The following is an 18,109-nucleotide window of genomic DNA, read 5'->3' as shown; positions in this document are numbered from 1 at the left end:
TAGTCAGAAATAGTCAGCTACACTTTGTCATAAGTATTAAAATAAAGATGAAGTTATTAAAGGAGTAAACATTTTAAGCATCTGAGCTTTATGGGGAATACTGCAAAGTGCTGTGCTGATTGATATGGGCATGGCAGAGCAGGGCATGTATAGACTCCATTTGGGTAGGTCAAGTTCTTAGTTTAAACTATATCCCTTCCTCTTATGTCATCTTTACATATCCTCCTACTCCCTTCTTAGCTTTTCTTCTCAAAATGCAGGTAGCTGTTTCTTTCATTTTCTCTGTAAGGTTAATCATGTTCACTGGAGTTGAAAGACCATTGCAGCCATTTAGTTTGACTTACATCATTCAGTCTTAATTTCTACATCATTCTGTGTATAGCTTCTTTGTGAATCCATCAACATCTTCTCTGAATCTGATTGTTGTTGTTGTTCCAAATCAGTGGGTAGGAGCTCAGTCTAGCTGAGAATTTAAGTCTGAATTTTTATGTTCTGCTTTAGATGCCACTAAATGTGGCAGTAACCTTCCTTGCTAAATGTTGGGAAGGTTACTTCAGTTCTGAGCTGTTTATATATTTCACGTACAGGAGCTAAATAAATTTTTCATAGCTGAATTTGTTTATAAATCATAATCACTGGCATACTGTTGATTAAAGTTCTCAACAAGCCAGAAACTGATTTTGCTTTTAATCAAAATGGAAGATAGAACCTGCTCAAATTGTAAAATGATAAAATAGATGCATCTTTCTGTCCCATAACAGTATCATGTGTGGGTATGTAGAGATATGGTATAATATTTTTGTGATGTTCAGTTGTACTAGTACCTTTTTACTGGACGAAATATAACAACTCCTTGGAGATTTTATTGTGGATGAACATATGTAAAGCTGTTGCTGCTATAGTAAAAGTAAAAATAAGCAAAGCAGGGATCCCAGATATCTGAAATACCAGGACTTGTATGTAAATTTTCAGGCTGTGGCCTAATTTTAGACTTTGTGACATTTCAGCATTTCAAAATTGGAGCAGAATCCTTATGTTTGTAACAGATTCTGAACATAAAATCAGTCAAACTTAATCGAATATTTGGCTGTTAGGACCTTTTTATATTAGGACCTTTTTATGTAAAATAAAACATGGGTAAAACTCCACTTTTGTGGTCTTAGGTTTTGAATCACGTTTTATTTTTGTATATGAATTATGAACCCTTCACTATCTTTGGACAATCTATAGTGATATCTCTAGAATGTATATAGACTAACATTTTTGTGTATGTGCAGGTTAATTATGAAATCTGGCAATAGTTTTTGACTATATTTTATGATAGTTAATCTATCATAAAAGTCAGCAAGTATTCTTAGAGATGTAAGAGTAAGTTCTCTTTGCTGGTACTTTTGATTGCTAAAGGAACTAAGGAAAATAAATCTTCATTAGGAAGAAAGGAGTGTTCCCAGTTTAACATGAAAAGCTAGTGAAGTGAATGCAGTTGAAATAAAAGAATACAGGAAGTCAAGTGTTTACCTTAGTCTGAGTTTTACTCATGTGAAGGGTACTCACTTCTTTGTCTCCTTTAGGACTTTATCCTGTATTGGTTAACTCAAACTAATAATACATCTTATTATTTCCCATTGTATGCCAAGACAAAGTGATTGATGTCTCCAAAAAAGGACAGAAGAATGAAAAGAAATACTGATTACCATCATATTGACAGAAGACCTGATAGTCTTATGACAGTTGATACCTCCAGTCCAGATGCTTCTAAAATACAATAAATGTATTTGGAGCACAAAAACCATTCTCTTGATTAAAGTAGGAAAAAAAATGGTCACCTGGCTGTGAAATTTTAATTCTTATATAAGAGGACCCAGGGATTGCTTCTGCTTTTGCACTAGGCTACTAGTACAAAAGCAGTAAAAAGTATAGTAGAAAGTAGTGGTATAAGTAGTGTAGAAAACGTTTGTGTTAGTATCTAGCTGAGTTAAAACTTTTTCTTCCTCAGGTGCTAACCGAATTGTTCTGGAAGACTCTAATATCTTGCAGCCTGTGGGACTAACTGTATTTGAAAACTGGCTGTATTGGATTGACAGGCAACAGCAGATGATTGAAAAGATTGATATGACTGGTCGTGAAGGACGTACAAAGGTCCAGGCTCGTATTGCACAACTCAGTGACATTCACGCTGTTAAAGAGCTCAACATTCAGGAATACAGTAAGTACAATACCCATCTGCATGAGAGAGAAGTGCCTGCTAGAGGCAGGGAGCAGCCAAAGAGAGAGGAAGACTGTTGTTCTTCACCACTGATTGCCATCAGCACAGGTTCAAGGGGCCAGCAGTTAGCATCATTTTGTGTCTGTTGCGTTGCCTGAGGAGAATTAAATTTGTTTACTCAATGCAGTTGACAATGGATAGGAAAGTTATAACAAACTCAGCGTCACATGCCCCCATAGAGACACCTGGGATTTGAGTGTGTATAGGCACAGTGGAAATGCCCACTTGTCCCTGCTAGAGCATTTTCTCGATTGTGCCTGTGGCACTGTAGTGATGTGAAGTAGCAAAGCAGCCACTAGTAGAGGTTTATTCTGCTTAGAAAAGCACAGCTCAGGGCCTCTTACTAGCGGTAAAGGCTTCAAAAGACAGGCCACCCTGACTGCACACCCTTGAAGGCAAAGTGTTACTGGCAAGTTGTATTAAAATTAAATGGCAAAAGAGCCACATTGCACTGCATGAAGGTAGTGGTAAACAACCATTTGGGTTGAACAAGTCTACACTTTTAAAAGTGTTCTCTGCACCAGGTATAGCTTCTCTCTCTCTCTCTCTCTCTCTCTCTCTCTCTCTCTGTGTGTGTGTGTGTGTGATTGTGTGTGTGTTCATTGAGATGATTGGGAGCTGGATATTTAAAATAGCAGAGCTTCAGTCATCTTGGAAGAAATACGCCTGGTTAGCAGGCTGTGGTGCATGCCTTGGAGAAATATGTAGAAAAATGTCTGGGGATATTTAATTAAAGCATCAGTGCAGACTACTGCTAGTTTTGTTTGCTATTAGTCTCAGTAAATCTGTCAGGAGTTCCAAAAGTAGTATGTTGTCCTTATTAAACATTAAAATGAGGAGACATATATATCTAGAGCATGTTAATTTGGGTTTTGGAGACAATGTGAAAGCTTCAGAATTTATAAATTAGAAAAGCTGACTTTTTCTAATGATCTTTGATAGTGAAAATGAAGTATAGGAGCAGAGGCATCTTTTTGATTGTTATTGCTGCTATTATTGCTGTAGAACCAATTCTACTGCACCTAAGAAGCTAACACTGAGTTTGTTTACTGTTTTAGAAGACCACATGGCACAAATCTCTGTTTCAGATCACAGATAATTATTGATGTGGGTGAAGGAAAAAATACGCTCTCTTTCAGAGCTGCTTCTAGCAATCACTGTCCCCAGTGGGAAGGGAGTCATGAAAGGGAGTCCTATGAGCCCAAAGCAATCTCTGAAAGGTCTGAAAAGATGTAGGGTTTCTTGTCAGTGAGCTTACAAAGTTTACTGAATGCATTTTGAAAAAGAAAAGAGGAAACGCAGCCCCCCACATTCTTATTTCCTTACTGCCAGCATCAGACACATGGGATTGCAGTTGTGCTATTTGTCTTATTTTTAAAATCACAGGGCAGCATCCTTGTTCTCAAGACAATGGTGGTTGCTCACACATTTGCATTGTGAAAGGCGACGGAACCACACGCTGCTCATGCCCAGTCCACCTTGTTCTGCTGCAGGATGAGTTATCCTGTGGAGGTAAGTTCTTCCCAGTCTCTGCTTAAGTGAGCTCTTCACTTCTGATTAGGTCTTCATGTGAACCATGTGCTCCCATCTTTAGGGACAGCTCCTAAGCAGAAAGCATGTGACAGTTTACCAGATGTTGTAACATGCTTTTACATGTTTATCTGTTTGACTCCTGCCGAGCTAAGTCTGTAAGTACTGATAATGAATAAGAGATGAGGAAAATTTCAGTAGTTTAAATAAGGAATTCCATTCACCCTTTCTACTTAAGAGCACTGAATTATTTCAGCTTGATTTTCTTTAATTGTAACATTTGTATTGCTGTTTGTATTACTCTTTATGTTCTCCTTTGCCAAATAGAGGTAAATTCTTGTGTTTGGGGATGTTCTACCATTTGCCTATTCTTTGTTTTCCTCCTCAAAATCACCCTGGGTTTCCTTTCTGAACTGCAATCCCAGAAGGAGTAATTAGAGAAGTGTAAGTTGCCTCCTCCATGGTGGTGTGATCACCCTGGCCTATGCCCTGATGGTTCTGAGGGTGGAGATGAAATGAAGGAGATGAGAGACACTTGGGTGTCTTTGCGCCACCAGGCTAAATGGGTTTATTATGCAATCTTCTTACCATCAAGGCAATGGGTGGTCTCAAAGTGGAACAAGAGCTAACATAATCCAGATATTTTCTCAGAGCAAGTTTAATACCAGGCCAAAAAGAGAGACGAGGAATAGGGGATATGAGTTTAAAAAATAAGAATAACAAAAAGGGGAGGGAGCTGAGGGGGAATTCCACACTTGCTTACTACACAAGATTAACAGTTACTGTAGTAAATGTTAAATAACAGCTGACAGCTGTGTTGAGATAGTAGGACTTGACTAGATGGAGCAGGTTTTTTGTCATGTTAAAAGAATTCTGACTGAACAGAGTTTTTGAGGGCACATAACTAGACACTGAGTCACTGAACATCCATCTGCAGTGCATTACATCCTTCTAATGTTTTCTATACGATTATTGTTGAATATTAAAAAGAAATTGAGCCATTAGTTGTGTATGCAGTCATGCTGTGGGAAAGGGGGAGCAGCAGAAAAGCATGTTGACTTTAAATGACAGCCACTAAAGACCTATTGCAGCCTAAGAGAATGATGTTTCAGGACTGAAATGAAGAGGGAGTAGAAGAGTTGTGCTTTGAGTGTACACATTTCTATGTTCCATTATTCTTTACTCACTGAGAGCCCATTGCCATGAGCCTGCATCAGTCACATGAGGCTCAAGAATGGCTCCAATGACGGCAGAGGGCATGGGGGGTGGCAGTTACTTTGTGACACGGCACATCTGTCAGGCAGCCGAGCTCTTCTTGTCCTTACCTGTCATGATCTATTGTTCACCTTGATTTTTTTATTTCTGTCTGTCTGCTTGATTTTTAAAGAACCACCAACATGCTCCCCTCAGCAGTTCACCTGTTTCACAGGTGAGATTGACTGCATCCCCGTGGCCTGGCGCTGTGATGGGTTCACTGAATGCGAAGACCACAGCGATGAGAAAAACTGCCCTGTGTGCTCGGAAGCCCAGTTCCAGTGTGAAAGCGGACAGTGCATTGATAGTGCCCTCCGGTGCAATGGAGAAGCAAACTGCCAGGACAACTCAGATGAGAAGAACTGTGAAGGTACAGAGGAGCTTTCAAAGTATGATGAGAGTAGAGCTGGCCAGAGAAGATTATGGTAGATACTGAAGTTATTGCTGAGTGTAGGATTCAGAAGGATTTGAGGTTGAGTGTTTTGTCACTGGTCCATTGAATGGGAATTAATTTCACTGTTCCATACTGGTATTTCTCCACCTGTAAAATTGAGATAATGCTGAACTCCTGTACAGTGGCTGAAGTTCTATTTTGTGAAAAGTAGCATTATAAGTTTTGTTAAGTTTTTAAACTGTAAAAACCTGCCAACTCTGGAGTGAATTACAAAGCAGAGCAAATCCTTGTCATAGTTGTTTGAATATCTTATATTGAATGCAGGTCCCGGGGTTATTTTATCATACCTGAATAAAATAAAGTTATGTGAAAGTGAGAGACAGATGAGATTATTGAAGACCTCTTTCTTCTGTAGATCTCAGCAAGAGAGAGTGTTCGAGCCATAGTTACGGAGAGAAGTGCCCTTGCCAGTACACTGAGAATTATATTCTTTAATTTTGGAAAGATCGGGCTATACTGATAGAGCCTGAACTACCTCATCACTAAATTAAGTGAAACATCAGCAACATTCCTTCTTTTCCTTATTGCACAAGTAGTGGGGAGCTGTAGGGATCCCTCTTCTCCTTCATCCTTTCAGTACATTTTCTTTCTTTGAAGAGACTGTCTAAGGGTCTAAATTGAGGTCAAATTTCTTTCCAAAAGATGTGTTCCAGCTCAAACAAAAACATACAAGCTGGTGCAGAAATTCCTTTGTGGTAAACAGGGATCATTAGCCAGATGGAATGCTGACATCTGAAAATGTTGTGCAAGGTAGATTCCCAGTTGCCATCCAGTGACCAGAGATACCAGAACAGTGGCTGTTTATCACCTTTAAAGTGGTCCTGTTATTCAGAGCATTCAAGTTGGTTACAGATCACAAAAGCCTTTAATTTTAACTTCTTAATTCAACTGAAGTCAGAAGTAATTTCTGGATTTACATGAAACAAGTGGCAAAAATATGTGTAGACAGCAGCAGCCAGCACCTTGCCTGCAGCACCTTTTTTCTCAAAGTAGTAGTTATTTAGTGATTGTATTGGCAAAGCTCCAGTTTTCTCTTCTGTCTTTCATTTCAATTTTAAAACCTAATATCAAGTGAAATATGTTGTTCCATGATCAAGGAGTTTCCTGGTTTATACGAGGGAATTGTACAAGGGCATTGAGAAATCACATTTATCTTTCTTAAACAATTTTATCTTCATAACTTGGCAGATTTATTTTTAATAACTATTCTCTTTTACTACAATAAATGTTTAGAGCTGGGGTTTCTTATAATAATTCAATTTAAAAAATTTTTGGAACAAGCGCCTGTGATCTCAGTGACCTTCTGCTTCTGATTTATTCTAGCCAAGGTAACTTTATCTGGTAATATCCTTATTGTAGATAGGCACAATATCTTCTCCAGAACTTTGGATCACATTTTTGCATGCTTGGCATGAAGGACCCTTATGTGCCACTGCCTGCTTCAAGAAATGAAGCTAGCAGCAGACTGAACTCTCCAAGATATTCCTGTTTATATGCCTTGGTGACTTGTTTTCTTAATCATTTTAAAGAGTAGAAATCTTTGATACTGAGTCTTGGTGTGGGGGGTATTTCTCTCTCCAGTGCTTTGTTTAACCGATCAGTTCCGCTGTGCCAGTGGGCAGTGCATTGGGAAAAGCAAGAAATGTGATCACAACCTGGACTGCAGTGACAGCTCAGATGAGCAAGGATGCTGTAAGTGTGAAATCTGAGACTAGTGACTTGACTGCAGTATTTCAAATTTGTTTGTTTCTTTCTCAGTGAGTTAGATTTTACTCTACCAACTGGGCCAAACTATTTGGTCCCAAAATGGATGTTCATGTTCTTACCTGCTACCATGCATCTAAAATACAATGCAGTGGACTGTTAATAGGAAAAATATCTAGTACTCTTAATGAGTCATCTCAGAAGCAGAGCATGCTTTTAATTTTTCCACTTACATTTTTAAACACTTAAAGGTTTATTTTACTATGATCTGTTTGTATGCTGAGATGGCACAGTGTTAAGAATTTTTTTAGCAGCATGAGGCTTTCATACAACTGCTTTGCTTCATGATTTTCTCACCCGGAGAATTAATAGCAGGTGCTTTTAGAATCAGAGGAGCACACAGTTTACAGAATAAACCTTCTAAAAATTCCTGCATCTTGAAAAGATGTAATTTTGAGTTTGATTTATGATTTGTAACATATGGTATCTCCTACATTGAAATCTCCAGGGTTCTGCAAGGAAACCATGCCTTTAAAATTCCAGCTTTAAAGTTCATTTTCACTGTTCATACTTCAACAGAAATTGTAAATGGGATATCTCTTCTAATGTCAGAGATCCACATACCGTAGATGACATACACTTAAACTAACACAACTTAAATATGCAAAGCTGGAGCTGAATGCCTGATTTTAAGGAGTAATGGGAGATGCTCTCTTATGCTATGAAGTTGTTAGGAGGTATTATCATGGACCTCTATAGATATCTTTGTTTTAGCTTGCATGGTTTTTGTTTATGTAACAGAGGATGGAAAATTAGCCCACCTGAAGTAAGACTTCAGTTATCACTGTCTTTCTTCCACTGTGATCAGAAGTCTGTTTATTTCTCCCTGTAGACTGTGACAGGATGGTTAAAGTGTGGATTTAGTGTTCAGGAAAAAGGAAATGTGTTGGGTAAAAGACTTTCAGTAATGGGTAAGATGTAAAACACTAACTAGAACAGGAAAATATTTTAAAGCCTACTTTTCTTGTCACATTCATGAGGCACAGGCAGGGGGTTGTCAGCTACTCCCAGAAATGTCATTGCTTGAGATTGGTATTGTAGGGAAAGCCACCCATTTTGACTGGTGAATAATCATACAGGTTCCTCATACAGATAGCACCTCCAAGACTGATGCTCAAATACATCTGTAATCATCCGTGTGGGACTGAGGTAGAGCAGGTTAGGTAGTTTTGTAAATACAAGAAGGCTCAAAATTGGTCACTGATGCTTCATCTCTACTATTCAATATAAGTGAATGTTGTAGTCTGAGTTATAAATCTCTAAATAGTTGAGAAAAGGGAGTGATGATCTGTTACACAGAGTGATTACCTAGACGCTTATGCGATTTAGGTCAAATGTGAATAGTTGCTTTCTTTAATGACAAGGAGGAGCATAATCAGAGTCCCCAGCACAGTGCCATCCCGTCATGGCCAAAGGTCCTGTTTATTCAGTTCAAAGGTTAGCCTTGCCAGTCAGCATGCATCAAGTTCAGGACATGGTTCATCAGACTCCCTGCAGCAGCATGTAGCCTGTTATATGTGATTTAAAATGCTCTGTGTATTTGTGGAGCTCTTCATGTCACAAGTGGTGCTCATGGCCTTTCAGAACCTTCAGACAGACCTGTCCCTGTGCCTATTTGTTCCTGCCACATATTAGTTTGAAAGCTGCCTACAGAAGTGGAGACTTTCGTTTTTCCTCTATGGAAAGGTGTCACAAAAACTAATGTTGGTACATGAAATTGTTAGAATAATCTCTACAATATGATTTTCCTTTTTCCTTTCAGACACGACAGAGGAGCCTGCACCACAGCCCAACAATACGATAGGCTCCATCATTGGTGTGATTCTTACTGTTTTTGTAGTTGGAGCAATGTACTTCATCTGCCAGAGAGTGCTGTGCCCACGCATGAAAGGTGATGGAGAAACCATGACCAATGATTATGTGGTGCACGGACCAGCCTCTGTGCCTCTTGGTTATGTGCCTCACCCAAGCTCTTTGTCAGGATCTCTTCCTGGTAAGCAAATGGCATGCATGTTCCTTATTCTTCCCTTTGGAACAAAGTAGTTGTAGCTCAGTGTTCTGTGTGTGCACACACAGTAAATATCTGTTTCAGAGGCATAATTCTTGACATCAAGTTTTTGAAAGACTAGAATGTGGAGGCTTGTAGCCATCCTTCATTGTAATCATCAACTGCTATTTCACTTGTAACCCATGCCATCTACAAGCCCATAGATACTTAGCTGAATCATAAGCTCAAGTAGATAAATGTACTATATAAGTTTTCTTCTTTTCTTACTAAAGAAGCCTCTTTTTGGTCTATAATAACAACAGCAAAGTGTCATGATAGCACAAAGTAAAGTAACACAAAAAGAGAAGATTTATATTCATGGGATTTTAAACAATGTAATTACTCTTCTCTGATTTGTAGCTGGGACTTGTATGCTTGTGGAACTTCTTCTAAAGACTGTAATAATCAGCAACAGTTGTGGTCTCAGGTTATTTCATTTGATAATGTGTAATATTGCACTTAATTTATATACATTGCTTCTCTATATAGTGATTGAATATGTACTCTACACTGTGGCTTTGGATCCAGCAGGTCCCAGTTAGAACATACAGATTCTGTGTGGCCATTGTAGGGTTAAAATAATGCACCATATTTTTTGGCTTTCTGTAATAACCTGCTTTCATGAGAAGGTCTTTGGGCAGAATTTTTGCCATTATTTGGAGCACGGAGCATTTGGAGCATACCTCTCTGGTTTCCACTTGGACTGTCTGCCAGCATGCTTCAGTCCAGTCACAAAAGCTTACTTACAGGGTGGAAATGAAAGAACGAACATGTCCTTCTCTTGCACACGTTTCAGTTGCTTAGTTGAGGTGGACAAAGGCAGTTTCATGTTTTATTCTGAGGCATGGAAATAGTGTCCAAGTGCCTCTGCCCTCAAGTCTTTTCCAGCTTTTCAAGTGAAATGATTTGTCTTCACATAGCATTAGTATAGCCCAGTGCCAAGTCTGTGGCTCAGTAGCTGATACACAAAACAAACAAGCTTATCCACTGATCATCTTCATTCCAGTTCTCCATCAAGGAGTGCTGAATTTGCTCTTAGTACTGAAAGGATTAGATCCAGGAGTTACGTGTTTATACTGCTGTTATACTCTAGACTTCTTGAAAAACTTTCTTTTCTCTGTGTTTGCTTCTAAGATTTGAATATTGACATACATAAATCTTTATTCTTCTTTTAGGGATGTCTCGAGGTAAATCTGTGATCAGTTCCCTCAGCATTATGGGGGGGAGCAGTGGGCCACCCTATGACAGGGCCCATGTCACTGGAGCCTCTTCCAGTAGTTCTTCAAGCACCAAAGGCACTTACTTTCCTCCAGTAAGTCACACTGTTTCTTGTAGACCTTGAATAGCTTTCAGTGAAGTGCCAGTGACTTACTAGGGATAATTAATTGACAGATGAATGTTTTGTTTCAGATTTCTAACCTAATAAGTCTATCTTAATATGGAGTAAATTACTTTAAAGGGGAAAGGAGAGGGTATTGTATTTTTCCAAAACAGCAGAGGAATTTTCTACTAATTTTTAAGTTTTAGACAGCTCAGTGCCAGAGAAAGATATTAGATTGAATGTCTGGGGAGAAGAAAATGTCCTATAAATGCTGAGCAACACATACACTGGAACTTTCATCATATTCTACCATGTGCCTCTGGAGGTATATGGTTCATTCTGTATAAACCATTGGAAAGAATTAATTTTAATATTTTTGTCAAGTTATAAAGTAAATAATTGTCTTGTAACTCCATAGCATGCCCCTAGTCACAGACCATGAGCATGCTGAGCTAGATGCTATATCAAGTTGGTACCAGTCCTAAAGGGCGCCCCATCTCTTTAATTTTGGCATTGGTTGTTGTTATTTTAGATATTTTATATGAAATATACCAAGCCACTATCAATAAATTAATGAATTACATGGTTAGTCAGAGCAGGCTGAACTCTTAAAACTATTTTCAGTTCTTAGAGTCAACCCATCATTTATGTTTTTAAATCATTAATCAAAATAACTGTTTGTACAGTAAGAGTACGACTGCATAGGGAACAAATGCTTGCACTGAACAGCAAACTACAGACACTATAAACAGGATAATACTTAGGGACTACAAGCTAGTAGAGGCAAACATCTGCCAGTTCACCTAGGGCAGTAGTATGCCTAGGGACAATCTATTATGGAAAAGCCAGCTTCAGCTTTACTTTTCAGCACTGGATATGTCAAAATATCAACAGCAGTCAGCAATTTTGAGAAGAGGTTAGTAATAGCTTCAATGGGAATGGGAGCAATAGGAGTTTTCAGGAAGGTGTCTGTTAAAGAAATGGGGAATAAACAGCAGAAAAATCCTGTTTGTTTGAGAGGGGCCAAGCATGCAGTTCTGAATTTAAGGTTCCTATTCATCAGGACTAAAAATAAAGTCTATAAAACTGATGTTTTTTTCAATTCTCCTTACTTTTTTTTTTTTTTTTTTTTTTTTTTTTTTTTTTTGACTGGGGCTCTTTTTTTCCTTAGATTTTGAACCCACCACCATCACCAGCTACTGAACGTTCACATTATACTATGGAATTTGGTTATTCTTCAAACAGCCCGTCCACTCATAGATCCTACAGGTAATTGCTACAATAGCTTCTATTAGGACGAAAGCAGTTACTGTAGAAATGCAGAATAAAGACAGTCTCTGCTTCATAAGAATTACAATCAAAGGCTCTAATTCTGCAAGTACTTAAGTGGTTAAATTGGATCACTTGTATCATGTCACTGAAGCATGTGTGGGAGTGCAGCACTGTTGAGGCAAATCATGGAAAGTGGGTTAATGGTAGACCTCTCGAGCATATTGCATTGGGGGAATAAGAGCACTCACTTTTGTCACAAAGTTATCTAAATGCCTAAAAGAATTGTTATAATGATAATTCTGTGAGACAAAATTATTTAGCCTGGAATGAGCCTTGCATTTTTTTTAAATTCTCTGAGATAAACAATTTGTTACATAGTTATTAGGAATGATATGCATACAGCAAGAAGAGGAAAGTTGGGAATATAAAGGCTAGTATTTCAGAAGTAACATTAATATTATGGCCCAGATGAAGTACAGAAATTCTGATTTGACATATTTAGTGTTAATCTCTAAAACAGGTTGTTAACTTCTGCTTATTTTCCCTTTGGCAAATATTTATGGACATGTAGGCTTTATCCCTATATATCTGAATGCATCTTTTTCATCTTTCCTCTAAGATTTAGAGTTTGTTACCATTTTATTATTAATTTAACTGTTTATCAAAAAAATAAAGGAAAAAAGACCTACTACCCAGGGGTGTAAAGGTCCCCTCCCATATTGCTAGTAGATCTGGTCAATGCAAAGAGGTAGCTGCATTTGTCTGTTGAAAGAAATGCCTCCCTAACACAGGGCCTTTGGGGTTTTTCAATAATGAGGTCTCTGGGGCTGAAAAGACATCTATTCTCCATTAACAGAAAATATGGTCTCTGTTGTGCACAAGGTCAGACTAGACTTTTATAATGGTCCGTTCCAGCCATAAGAAAAAACCTCAAAAATGGCTAGTAACGTTGTAATGAAATAAACCTAGATCTTGGCATCAGCATGTATCGTGCTGATCACTGGTTAGCTGTGTGATTTTGAATAGTATTAATGGTATTAAGGCTGTAGTGTGGGAATGAATAGTTTCAGACTGCTCCCCCACCCAAAAATAAACCTTGTTTTTGCTGCTCCCAGTCTCCAGTCTTTTGTAACATTCTGACTTGCATGTTGCAGAGCTGCATCCCACCAGCCCCCAGCTGTTGATTTCGGGAACTGGCAACTGCAGCTGCCAACCACCTTCCTTTCTACCTTTTTTCTTTACATTATCCCGGGCTCACTTTAAAAATGTTTTCTGGTAGCAGCCACTGTGAATCCTATCCCAGTTGTGTTCTGGTAGGTGCTTTTCCTGCCTGCTACGAACATGACAAGTGATTTTTCTCCCTCTCCTTCTTGTTGTTTCTGGATATTTCTCTTTCCCTGAAAGTTAGTATCCATAAACTGAGTAATGGAAACAGAGCATCTACTCCATGTAATTGCAGCACAGCTGGGTTTTTCTACCATGCCCTGCCTGCACCACTCTCTTGGAGGCACATTTTCCTCCTTGGCTGGAGAATTAATGGCTCTGTTTTCTGTCGATAATGAGTATGAGCATGCCTTGGTTACTGTAATTTGACGGGGGCTCTTGTGCAAAGGTGGATCATCTGCAGAGGGCTTCAAGTTTGCTCTTTGTCCAAGAAAGAGGAATGGGATGCTGTGCAGCTGCTACAGTGGGGTTGACCTGCTGCATGTTTCTGCCTTCACTTATCTACAGCTTGGCTTCTTCACGGGCACACCGCCAAAACGGCATAATCTTTTCCTATGCTAATGCTTCTCCCCTGAATGTTCCTGCCACAGCTACAGACCTTACAGCTACCGGCATTTTGCACCTCCCACAACTCCCTGCAGCACAGATGTCTGTGACAGTGACTACGCACCTAGCCGGCGAACAGCCACCACCACGGCCAAGGGCTACACCAGTGACCTGAACTACGACTCGGAGCCAGTCCCCCCGCCGCCAACACCACGCAGCCAGTATCTGTCAGCAGAGGAGAACTATGAAAGCTGCCCACCCTCACCATACACGGAGCGGAGCTACTCTCACCACCTCTACCCGCCACCACCATCCCCCTGCACTGACTCCTCATGAGGAGTCCCCTCCCTCCATTACCTGCCTCTACCACCAAAGTGTAAATATAAAATGTCCTACTGGGGAGGGAGGGGTGGGAGCCCTTGGTGAGGTAGGACAGTGTACAGATAAATGTTATTAAATGGGGTGGAGGAATACTGGAGATATTTGTACAGAAGAGAGAAAAAAGGATATTTATATATTTTCTTAAATAGCAGCTGCTGCTTGTGCCATAAAAAGAGAAATTTTTGTATAAAAAAAAGAAAAAAAGACCCAGACATTTGTACAAAAAGTTTTTATTTTTGCAAATGGAACACAAAAACATGCCTTAATCCAGTGAGGTGACTGAGCACATAAGGAAATGGAAGGACTAGGAGGTGTTGCTTGTCCAGCGAGGTGAGAGGTAGGGTTTATCAATACCAAAAATGTTTAAAGTAATTAATAATAAAGAAGTCCGTCTCAGAGCAGCATACCATAGATACTTGGAAGTAGCCAAATAACCTCTATAGTAACTACAGGGGGCCAGCAACTAAAGTTAAACTTGAAAAAAATGCAATCAGGACAGATATTAACCTTACACAAAGGGCTTTGTTTTCTGCTGGAATCCTGCAATCATAGCAGTGAATCCAGAAAAATAGTCGCACGCTTTTTAAAATTAATAAACCTCTATTTCTTCTTAATGCATTTACAAAGCTGCACCATTCAGAGCTCTTCTTGCTTCTGGGATTTCAATGATTTCATAGGGTATATTTTAAAATTTACTTTTTTTGTTGTGTAGATTTTACTATCCTTTCTACATCCTTTCTTCTTTCTGTGTGTCACTTTAAATCATAATATTCTTATTTAAATTACTGCTAGAACTGGGCTGCTCTAAATTCTTTTTTTTTTTTTTTTTTGTCCCTAATTAGCCTTATCATAGAGTGAGTGTCATGCTATACTTCACTTTCATTGTTTTGCCAGCACAGCAGAATTCTGTATTGTACCAGGTCAGTGTGATTTTCACGTGATTGACAAGGGTAATATGCATATACCTGAGTGATTTATAGTCCCTTAAAAAAAATATTTTGACCTAGTGCCCATAAATGTCAAATATTTTTATACCACATATATTATAGACAGCATATTTATAAACTATAAATTTAACCATGAATTGTTAGTTTTACTGTAAATGAATAATATATCCTTGCAGTACTTTCAGTGTATATTGATGTCACAGTATACAAATCATATATATATAAAACATATATATATGTTTAAAATATATATATATATATATTTTCCTAGTAAGGAAGCATTTAACTTGCAGTGAAGCAATTGTTCATAAGAAGTATAAGTCATTTTCCTTGGAAGGGTTTCCTTTGTTGTATTAACTGCTCGTGGTTTTTGTTAGGCAAAGCCAGTTTTCTCAGTATGATTTCAACATACCTTCTCTTTTGCATGGTGTGAATTTAATACCTTAGAATTGACTGCTGTGAATGTCAAATTTGAAGATATTTTTAACTGAACCATTTTATATTTGCATTCTCTATTTTTGTATATTTTCTTGTTTAGCCCTTTCTCCTTTCAACCTCACCATAGTGATTTTGAAAGGAAGAGTATATAATCAAGTTAAAACACTATCTCTGTAGGTTGAGGGGCAACTTAGGATATCATTAACCTCTCTTCGACTCCAGTGCAGTGTTTGAATTTGCTTTAACTGTAGTGGAGTTCACAATATATCTGATTTTGGATGGCACTATGCATTTACAATTTCTGTTGACTTTAAATCCATGTTGAAGGTGCTCCATGCCTTCAAAGATCCGCTCTCTGAAACTTCCTTCTCAAAACAAAGGTACAAGAAGCTTCTGCCTTGTAGTCTCTGGGCACAAAATGGCTAAAATATTCTTCATAAGTGTCATTCAGGTTTTATTGTTCTCTATTGCTTATTTTCCAGACAGTTTCAACCAAAAGAGAAACCGGCTAAAAATATGGCGTGGGCTTTAATTCGAACTATTGACAGAATTGGTAACAAATGATTCTTGCTAGTGCTGCTGCTCATCTGGAGTGCTGGAGCCTCCTCTGATTGCAGCTCCAAGAAAAACAATCATGTTTGGAATTCCAACTATGATAACGGGTCTTGCTAATGGTCAAAGATACCCAAGGCTATTACAGTTGATCTTTAGATCTGCTGCGCTAAGTTTTTTTGTCCAGCTTCATTCTATGTATCTAGGGTTTCTGGTAGCTGTTCTTCTGGCTCTTCCTTGCTGGTGAAGAAGTTTGTGTTCTCCAGCAGGATGAACATAGAGGATATTGTGAACTAAAGGGAACTCAAATTTGTTTATATGAAGGGAGGGAAGGCAGGTGTGATGGGGCAGGGGGCATTGAGGCTGGCATGCTGATGAAAATTGAAACTTGTACATTGTTTACATTTTTTTTAATGTGCAGCATTCCGTGTGGGGTTCACATGTGGAAACGTGCACTAATGAACTCAGAAGAATATTGTATTATTGTTTCTCAGTCCAAGTGCTTGTACTGCGATGGCAATGGTCTCTTCTTGCAAAATACTTTTTCAATGTGCCAATTTCTATTTGAAAAACTCTAAGGTGGTTCAACTTAAGGAGTGGTATCCTCTTTCCAGTGGAGCTGGACTGCTTCACTGGGAATTTCTCTTGGAACAGACTTGCTAGAGGTAAATCACAAGTGTGTCTGCAAATGGATTATGCTATCCAAGTTCTGTGCTAGTTTATGTCCACATGTAACTCAGTTGAAGCCAATGGAGTGGACATATAATTCAGCATAGAATTTGATCAAGTCTCTCTGATGCATATATTTCACTTTGGGCATCAAGTACTTTGAGTGATCTGCCAGTGGGAGCTCATGTGAAGAGGAGAAATTGGACAAGCTATGTTTTTCCACTGAAGATGACCAGTGTAGAGAGCAGTTTCTTGTCTGTATTAACCAGTGAATTTATTTAGTGGAAAGCAGAGATCTACCTTTGCAAGTACAAATATATTCCCAGTGATTCTAGAGTAAAATTCTGTGAAGTTCCTGATAGGCACATATCTAAATTACAAAAGCAGTGCTGCAAGTTGTCAGTGCACCTGACATATTCCCAGTGAATAGCCATAGACTGATTGAAAACTGAGACTAGACAATTTATCTCAGATCCTCTGTGGCACTGAGGCAGTCATGATTTGTATTCTGTCCTTCCCCCCATGAGGGGTGGTCTCTGCTGCTTCTCAAATTGACTGAGATGTTAGGACTGTAGATAACACACAAATGTCAATTCAGGAGATACTTGAGTGAGTGCAAAACATTAGCATGTAAGTAGTCTCACTGATGTCAATGAAACTGCTCATAATCTTTAAAGTAAGCACAAATGTCCTTATCTTGCAGCATCAGATACATATACAGTAGAGCATTTAACATAAGTATTCATTGTGCAGTTTTTCTCTGTGTAAATACCTGAAAGTGTTCATAGCCTAGAGTTCGGGCATGGTAAATAGCTGGCGCATTGAATTAGGGAAGAAACAGTTCATTGTAGTTTAAAAAGATGTGATGGACATTACAGCACAAAATTTGAGTGCTAGCCATTGCATGTTCAATGGGAGCTTTGCATGCTCAAATGGCAGAATTAATAAGACCTATTCTTGCCTTTTTAAATTATACCTGCTATGTCATGCTGCGCACATTTCATACCCTCCTCAAGATCACTTTTCATTTTGCACTACTTTTGGTTACCAAGATATTTATTTAAAAAGAACTTAGATGAGGTAAATGGAATATTCACCTAATATTTGCATTTGAAGTAATGGTTTCTATGAATACAAATTCATACAACCTGTGTATATATGTTAAATGAAATATTATTTACAGTAATGCAATATGTGCAAAAGAACCAGTTGATATAAAAGGATTTGTTTTGCTTTGAGGAGCTGTAACTTTGTATTTTAAGTTCCAAATTACTGCTATAACATTCTCTCATTTATCCTTGTACAGATATATGTATACATGCCTTTGGTAATGTGAATTTAACTAACACTAATAATTTTCTCTTATCCATTCACATTCACATCCCAGCACTGGCAGATTCAGTCTTACTGTCTTTCAAAGTGCTAATTTGGGATACTGTTGTGC

At 38.5% G+C, this 18,109-nt stretch overlaps 1 protein-coding gene across 4 annotated transcripts in view; it reads left to right on the top strand.

Annotated features, from left to right (window-relative positions):
* LRP6 (LDL receptor related protein 6) overlaps positions 1-14,809 on the top strand; it is a 122,855-nt gene extending 108,046 nt beyond the window's left edge. For 3 of the 4 annotated variants that reach the window (XM_062592805.1, XM_062592779.1, XM_062592797.1), the window contains 8 exons: positions 1,997-2,206; positions 3,653-3,778; positions 5,184-5,420; positions 7,086-7,196; positions 9,031-9,261; positions 10,491-10,627; positions 11,808-11,905; positions 13,723-14,809. In XM_062592805.1, the coding sequence (XP_062448789.1) occupies positions 1,997-2,206; positions 3,653-3,778; positions 5,184-5,420; positions 7,086-7,196; positions 9,031-9,261; positions 10,491-10,627; positions 11,808-11,905; positions 13,723-14,014 (1,442 nt within the window). In that variant the 3' untranslated portion in view covers positions 14,015-14,809. The remainder of the gene's footprint in view (positions 1-1,996; positions 2,207-3,652; positions 3,779-5,183; positions 5,421-7,085; positions 7,197-9,030; positions 9,262-10,490; positions 10,628-11,807; positions 11,906-13,722) is intronic. The other variant, XM_062592789.1, reaches the window with a different exon arrangement.
* Positions 14,810-18,109: the final 3,300 nt, after the last annotated feature.

This window comes from Rhea pennata, chromosome 1 (genome assembly GCF_028389875.1).
Source record: "Rhea pennata isolate bPtePen1 chromosome 1, bPtePen1.pri, whole genome shotgun sequence".
In the NCBI taxonomy this organism is placed as follows: Eukaryota; Metazoa; Chordata; class Aves; order Rheiformes; family Rheidae; genus Rhea; species Rhea pennata.
The sequence above is the reverse complement of the archived record's forward strand: the minus strand, read 5'-3'. Positions and strand labels throughout refer to the sequence as shown.